At 42.3% G+C, this 8,211-nt stretch overlaps 2 protein-coding genes across 2 annotated transcripts in view; one reads left to right on the forward strand and one right to left on the reverse strand.

Moving 5' to 3' along the window:
• The window catches only part of LOC131889968 (uncharacterized), a 65,838-nt gene that overhangs the window by 49,968 nt on the left and 7,659 nt on the right, over positions 1–8,211 (forward strand). The window lies entirely within an intron of this gene.
• On the reverse strand, positions 514–1,995 carry LOC131889967 (uncharacterized). Its single transcript, XM_059239208.1, has 2 exons — positions 1,651–1,995; positions 514–1,543 (listed from the first exon to the last, which is right to left on the reverse strand). Exons 1-2 carry the CDS (start codon positions 1,778–1,780, stop codon positions 582–584), a joined length of 1,092 nt encoding a protein of 363 aa, XP_059095191.1. The 5' UTR covers positions 1,781–1,995; the 3' UTR covers positions 514–581.

An 8,211-nucleotide genomic window follows, 5' to 3' on the forward strand; every position in this document is an offset into this window, starting at 1 on the left:
CATGGCTCGGCAGGTAAAATGCTTAGGGTATGCCATTCGCTAATGAGTGGTCAATTAGAATTGCAATTGTTCGCATGCATTCCATGGTGCACATTTCTTCTGAGAGAGCGACAATGTCGATCGTCATTATTGGCAATTACTTTGAGGATCCAAGGTGTTGAAAAAAAAGACTTGGATAGCCTCAGAATTTCGCACCTCTGAAGTGCGTTAATAATTTGTGCTAAAGCGTCAAACTAAAGTCATTGGTGGTAAATGACCACAAGATATATTTCACCAACTTCAGCCATCCCATGTACGTAAAAGGCAAATTTTGATCCTCTACAGGGTTCTTTAAGTCTATGCTTTAAGTGAGTTAGGATGATTCAAGACATGAATCCGCAATTTCCTGATGATGATCAGGAATGACATTGCACTGATCTCCGTGTAAATATTGTGGACAGGCTGAGTGAAATCCTTCAAGAGACCCGCCAAAGCACCACCAAGGTTTCGACGACCATGACAAGTAGGACTCAATTGGAGCATATCTGAATATGTATTCTTGGCAATGCGGTTCACAAATAGTCCATAAGCTTAAATCTCCCTCACTGATCGGGAAGCTCGTATAGAACGCTTCTTTGCTTGTTCTTCACCAGCTGACAAACCAAAGCTAGGCATATCATGAGGCCCATTAAAGTTGAAATGGCCAGAATCAAATGAAGATAATCCAATGTCAAGCCGTCCGTCATTTTCTTCTCCCGGGATTGGCAGGGCAACAAAATGAAATCCGTAATATCCGCAGGTAAAGAGGCGTACTCTCCGTTGGTCCTGAAGCCACACCAATCCACATTGGATACAGATTCATTCGTGGAGGAATGGTGAGCATTCCTGACCTTGAGCTCCTTGTTTAGACAAGGTTCGCTTAAGCATCGGTAGTATGTGTTATAATCCGATTCCATCGGATTGTACTCGTTCCTACAAACATGGCTGTTATTTGGACACAGGCCACAAGACCGCACAAAGTGCTTGCCCTCTATTACCGAATCGTAGTGCGTTAATACAATGCCCTTTAAAGGACCTTCATGGCAGATCACATCATCTTCCAAAAAGGGTGGTTCGTCTTTCGCTTCTTGGCTGTCAGGACAAGCAATCCACTCCAACTCTGACTGGAGATCCGACAGAATTTGGACGGCCCCCAGGAATCTCACCCCACAAACCCTTTGTCTGCATTCCAGCACTCGACCCATCAAGGGAAAACTGAGGGCATGGTCGTAGAATGAGCAAGAGCTAGAAGTCCTCTCTAAATACCCCGACTCTGACGCAATGTACCAGTAGTAATCACGTCCATTAGATCCGCTCAATTTTGAGGGCAAGGGTGGCACTGGCGGCGATAATGAAGACGCAGAGGACAAGGCGAGGAAAGTGGCAGATTCCAGGAATTTCAATGAAGGCCACAGACCATGGTCGGTGCACACCTCCAAGTGACTGGAGAAGGGCGAGTTGTGCTTGCAATATACACAATACTGAAAGCGGTCCAAATTCGGGTCAAGACGATTGGGCTGTGATTCTGGGTCAGTACCAAGGTTATTATAAAGCCAGAGGTGTGAAGCAGTGAGATACTTCTTTTGAGAGGCATGATTTGAGGGGTAGATATTAGCATAGGACTATAATAACCTTGGTAGATTCGTTGACCGAACACAAGATATCCTGGAGGACATCTCAAATCGGATCCAATCGCATAGCTTCCCGTGTCACTACAACCGAAGATAAGAACCAAGAAGAGCGATCCCAATGGCCGTCCCATGGCGTTTTGACTGATATCAAAATGTCGATACTCGTTAAAGTATTCTATGGGCTCGGGATGGGTAGATATGTCAATGGCTAATCACTATTATTAATGGGAGAACAAGATCGTTTCCTGGACATCAATCCCACCTACTTGGATGTCAATTAGTACTTGAACACACAAACCAAGTGTGTGGGCCCATACCCTGTTTTGCCTTCGGTTCTTCGAATGAGATATCCAGGCTCTTGAGGAGGAAGTTGAACTCGAGTTGATAAGTGGTACACCAATCTTGACTTTGAGGTCTGGGTGGACAAGAGCGAGGTGGGTCGCAAGTCAGTTTCATTTTCGTTTTCCTTTTTTTGCACTGCAATCAGGCTGGCAGCTAAGATTTGCATGCCATATCATAAGCTACCAAGTGAGGGGTTCAAGACGGAAGAAAAATCACCTCGGGCAGGATGTGAAAGTTACTTCAGAGCAAACACGTTTTCTTCCTTTTCGTTCTTGCCTGAATTCTTGGAGTGCTAACTGTGCTAGCTGTAGGTACATACACAAATTATTGATGGCGTGTAGTTGTAGCCGACTAGCAACCAGACTTAAGTCGATTTGGTTGACATGAGAGTAAACCAGCCAAATGGTATAATCCGTTGTGGGTGTGCACTTCAAAAATTGTACCTTAATCTTAGGAAAGGAAATGGGCATTACTCATGTCTCCATAATTGAGAAATACAATCTAACCATAATAATCAAGTCACCTTTGAATGAATATTTCTCGTTTAACATGATAAATCATATTCAGAGATATAAGTTCAAATTAATCACTTAATCTCTCTAATCTTCTCTCTAAGGAAATTCAAACCTACTTTGGGATCTTTTCAACAAGTACTACGTATTTGAGAGTCAGAGTCAAATATTCTGGACCGTTGGTACGTTTCAAACTCCCCATGTCTGTTTTAGCTAGACTGATTAAGTGATGCTGTTTCTCTCCATGAGGCTCGCCCTGTTCAAATGCGGGGAATATTTGAAGGAAGCTGAGCCAGACAAGAGCAACCTCAAGACAATGCGATGATAACGATGTTTTCTCCCGAATTTGCGAAAGCCTTCAATACGTACGCGTGATTTGAAGTTTCTCCCATTTAAGGCCTAAACCATTGCCGTCAAACAATTTCGACACCCCAGGAAGTGTGTCTTGAATGTTGCACGTGTCTCTTCGATCGTTTCTCCTATCAGTCCTCGTATCAATCTTGCCATGATTTCTCGTAAAAGGGGATGAAATTCCAGGAGGTGACGAGACCTCCAACCATTTGGATCGACCACGATTTCTTTTTGTGTCATTGGTTCAAAAACATGCCAATTCTGCAGCACCTCTTAATGACAGAAGCATGACGACTCAAAGTTTTATTCCTATTCTATATTTTGAGACACGATTCCTGATTAAACCATCCTTGGAAAAGGAGTACGTACAATGTATTGTCGGCCTGCAAATCGTCATGACAATCTCACGTGCACAACTTTCTTTTGCTCGCGCTCAAGCCTCCTTGCTTGAACATCGGCCCAATGCAATCGTACGCGCAATACACAGATAGAGGAAGTCATGAAACCATCAACATAATGATGAAGATAATCCGACCACATTCGGGCTTGAACAAAACGACATCCAGATTGTCTACGTCCCCTTCATTTCCTTCTCTCTCTCCCTTTCCATCCATCCATCCCTCCCTCCATCCCTTGATCTATCTATCTATCCATCCATCCATCCATCCAGCTTCTGTTCATCAAGCGCCTTGTCATTGAAGGTAAACCCATCACCAGGCCAACTTTCGGTCGACGGCATTGCCACACGCCACCAAATCCAGCACTCTTTGTGTGTGGGGGCAATGTGTGTTGGGGGAGCTCATATTTCCTGAGCTATGTGAAATCCGGCAAGCAAAAGTTCGGATTTTCTCCAAAACGATTTATAGGAACAAAAGGTCGTTCGTCGTCTTTTGCTCTTGGAGCTATCAAATCAATCAAGCCTTGCGGTATTAGGAAACCCTCCACATGATCTTACCGAATTGTTTTGGATAGGCTTAGCTAGAGGGAATGTTTTATGGCTGATAAAAAGCTCAGTTTGCAACATTGAAACAGGAAGCTATGGTTATAAAAGAGGGAACGAAAGCGAAAATGAGACGAGTTTTTCACATTGCTCGGATGACGTGCTTTGGGTATATTGAGTACCAGTGAGTAGAAACAATGACTAGCTCGAAAAGAAATTGAAACCTACTTTAAGCACTCATGTCATGCTGAGGACCTGCTAAAGACGTTAACAAACCTAAATACCATGTGAGTTCTTCCATTAGCCCACAAGTAGTCACAATGCGAATGCAAGGCTCAGACAGAAAAGAGGAACTTTCAAAAATATGACAACTAAAGTGAACACAGAAATGACCACACGGTCTGGCATTTTTTACCATCCTTTAAACCACAGCGCTGGCTGACCAAAAAAAAGTCATTTTCAGCAAGCCCATTACGTCAAAGTAACCTTGGTAGAGGGACGAAAAGGACCATTTTTGAAAATTTCTCCGCTAGTGGACAACGACTACGTTCAATGTACGTCATGATTTATGCCTCAGTCTAAGACAGGATAAGTATGCTTCTCGGAATGGAAGGTGCGTTTGAAAATGAATGACCTTTCGCTTTTCACAAACCCCAAAACTCTTTTTTTGAACAAATATTGAGAGGCGAGCTCAAGCGGCAAAGGCAGGTTTCGTGAATCGATCTTCCTGACTCTCTAAGTTATTCATTCATTCCCTCAATCTTGACTCGAAACATTTTAGAATGGGTACACTCCCGACATGTTCTTCACTCCTGAGCCTTGGAGTCAATTTGGTTGGTGACAAGAAAGAAAATTTGACAACTGTCAAGGCCAATCTAATCAATCCCTGAACTCTATTTGCTATTGTTTGTTGTCCCCATTCAAGCTCATCCATCATTAAACTGTCAAAACATGTATTTAAATTCCTGTAGCGTTGATAGGAGGGCAGACGTCAGAAGGAGCCACTGATGAGCTGGTCAGCTCGATGGTCATCATGTCATCCAGAGTAGCTCTTGGGTCACGTTGGAATTAGTTAGATCAGCCCAGCAAGGTCTGGTGTGCTCAACTTCACGCTGGTCAGCCCCAATCTCAACTTCACTCGTTCTGCTATGGACAGGAAGAGGGGTCACAATCCTCGATTTGTTAGCGCAAACCACCGCGCTGAAGAAGACTCAGCGAGCACATTGTAAGGCAGTGCGCTTCTGCACTTGCAGTGTGATGTTTGTATTGGCGTGCGCTTTGGGCAACAAGATGGCAGAACACGACCGCAGGCGTTTTTCGCGCTGGTCAGCTTGTTCGTTAGGGTCAAGCTCGTCGAACTTGAAACCTATTTTGTACTGTTTGCCATCCCCTGTCTCTCTCTCATTTTGATGCGCAGCTGGAAGTTTTGGGTCAGCATATAGCCGATTTCAAGTCTATGAAGCGAGTCAAATGAATAGGAGAGCAGAACTCTTGGAGAGAATTCCCGCTCATATGTTTTCTCATCTGAGCGATCATTGGTTGGTTGACCCTTGTGGCTAAATTTGGCTATATCTGACCTCGGTATCTTCCATAAAATCAGAATGGCATAACTTTGGGGGAGCTAAGAGGTACGTTATTTTGGAATTTTACCAAAGTATGGATGGGATGACCCATATTAAGCTTGTTTACAAGTTATTCATCCGACAATTGAATCAATCAAATAGATTTGTACCACCTATCCATCATAATTGTGACATTTAGAATACTTAAAATCAATCCCTTTCATCCGGAGCGCAGAACAAGACTAGAGCTCCAAAGAAACTCAGGGTCAGCTCGGCTAATCTACTTTAAGAAAATTTAGAAGCAAACATCACTACAATTTAAACATGCTGGGTCTTTTGTAAAGCCTATTGTGGAGCATATTTGATCGCAATTATACTCTACTACGATGTCAATGATTCAAAGATATCAAATTTTCATCAGAACTAGGTTTATCAAAAATTAGGTCGGTCACCTAATCTTCCATCTTAACATGAAAAACCTTAACATGAAAAATAAATAGGTAAATGATATCTTTATTCCTCAGCAAGTTTAAGTTTGCCGGAATCAAAGACTTCCTGATGTGAGCGATATCGTTAGACATTATTGGCTAGTTATGCATAAACCGGATAGGGATCACATAAAACGATCGGAGCTGAAGGGTCACTCAGCTTGGTCAATGGTACAAGGAATTTGATCTAATTAATCTGAATTGATCGTTCGGGAGCGACTTTTGTTTTCAACGTGGCACTAATTTCTTATCTCATTTTCATCTACGTACATGGGTTCTTGGGCGGCTAATCTTAGTCCAACGGGTCCGTGAAATTTGTAATTTGGGTGGTTGAAGCCTTAAAGAGTCAAACGAATTCCACCAGGAGGCACTCCCAATTTATTAAAGTCTGGCAAGGAGCAATCCGAAAGGTCAGGTTTTCTTGTTATAGCACCGTCTTGGACAAGGACCTCTTACTCGTCCTGCCATGGGGGCAATTTCTTATTAAAGAGCACGAGGCCTGCCAGCAATTATCGGACATGATTCTAAAAAAAACGCTACTAGAATTTTTTTTCTTTCTTCTCCGTATCTAGAGCTAAAAGGTCCTCTTTTCTTTGCTCATTGTTTTCGAAATGAATTGCATTTATTGCACAAGCAGTTCTTGCCCCGGAGCTAAATTTCCTCCGCGGATGATAAAGCTATGGTGGAGGGCAAAGCATCGTCGCCGTCATCATCATCTGATGATCTCCAACCTCGCGGTAGAGACGGAAGAATGCGAAAAAAATGAAATCTCCATCGGATTTTCCCTGAACTTTCATTCGTTTCCTTGGGTTCACCCAACGACAATCTTGCGCCCAAAGATTAACTCATCCGGATTGAGACATTCTTTCCAAGGCTCTGAGTGACGGCACAACCCAAAGAATTGGGTCTGAACAAAATTGTGTCCACGAATAACTAATAGTTTCTGTCAATCAGACAACACTCCAGGTACAATGGGCTGTTTTTGCGTTGCGGGCAAAATCCGCAGAGTAATGGCCTTTGAGACTCCATTCATTGAGAAAAAACAAAACAGGTCATTGAATTGTTCAAACGGCCTTGGGTCCTTTACAATTTTTCGAACAGGGTTGGCTCAGATAAATGAAACAAGGCGATGGTTGATAGGCAGGGTACAGTTTAAGTCTTTATTTTATACCAACTAATAAATGTTGTGATTAAAACATGTTTTTATCATCTCTCGTTAACTTGGAAGAATAAAAGGGCACTGAAATATAGCAATGCAAATAACAAGCTGATGCTGATCTTTAGGCTATGATTTTGTACTATTCCTATTATTAAGGTGAAAATCAGAGTTTGAATACTTATTGATAGAGAAATAGATTTTCTAACTTTATTGGAAAACGTTTTCACTTGGCATGATATCCTAATAGTAACTTGATTGGCATTTTATTTCAGAGAGAAATAACATTTTATTTATTTGCATATTTTCGGGGGTTCAGTTTAAAGCAAAATTAACGTCCAAAAAAAATAATCTTTTTTTTCAGAAATGTAGACACACCCTGTAATTGAACATATGAAACAAGAGTTAGACAAGTTTGGGTAACTCTTGGAATGGACACGGACTGTTACTGTTTGTTGGCGCTAGCTCAAGGTGAAAGAAACAAGATCTTTTGGGTTGGAAGGGTCCGAAAATGATGATTTCTAAATGGCCTGAAAGTAGGGAGGCCAAGATAAAAGATGCGATCGGAAAAGAGGCAACCATATTAACCACCCGAACATTTGCCTTGACGTTGGTTGCGCTTCAAGGGCTGTTAAAACAATGTCAAGGTTGACGTCGCCATTAATTTCGACCACATTTTGGCCTGATTTGGTGGTTTTCTATTCAATGTGGAGTGTCTTCTCATCCTTTCTGTGGTTTCTACCTCCGCAGGAAAGTCGTTTCCAACTAATTAAATACCAGTGCGGCACCATAGGTTGAGTTTGAAGAAAAAATTCTAGAATAGCGAATCCTGTGTGAGACTCATGACCCCAATTATGGCCCTAATTGCACACACGGATTTCAATCCAATTGGAATCTCGTTATCTTATCACATTGTTCGCGAGACGCATTGTGCTTTTTTTCAAAAATGCATGAATGATGAATTCTCAAGGATGAGAGAGCATTGTTCAATGGCATTCAATGCCGCATGATCCGCCATGAATCCTGCCAAATGAAACAAGAATTGACGTTCGTGACTTGGGAAAGTGACACCTTTTTCTCCCTCCCTCTGAAAAATAAAGCTTGTGCCTTGACAAGAAAACTTTCATACTTGTCGGATCTTCGTGGATGCTTTGCCAAGGAACCGACCGACCCCAAAAGCCAAGGCCATTGATCACTAGTAAAGGCATTTT

This window comes from Tigriopus californicus, chromosome 11 (assembly GCF_007210705.1).
Source record: "Tigriopus californicus strain San Diego chromosome 11, Tcal_SD_v2.1, whole genome shotgun sequence".
NCBI classification, from domain to species: Eukaryota; Metazoa; Arthropoda; class Copepoda; order Harpacticoida; family Harpacticidae; genus Tigriopus; species Tigriopus californicus.

Excerpts from the sequence above, each read along its gene's own strand:
- LOC131889967 (XM_059239208.1), bottom strand. The coding sequence starts at position 1,780 with ATGGGACGGCCATTGGGATCGCTCTTCTTGGTTCTTATCTTCGGTTGT. Across the intron at positions 1,544-1,650 it reads CGGTCAACGAATCTACCAAG|AATCACAGCCCAATCGTCTT; the intron begins GTTATTATAGTC and ends GTACTGACCCAG.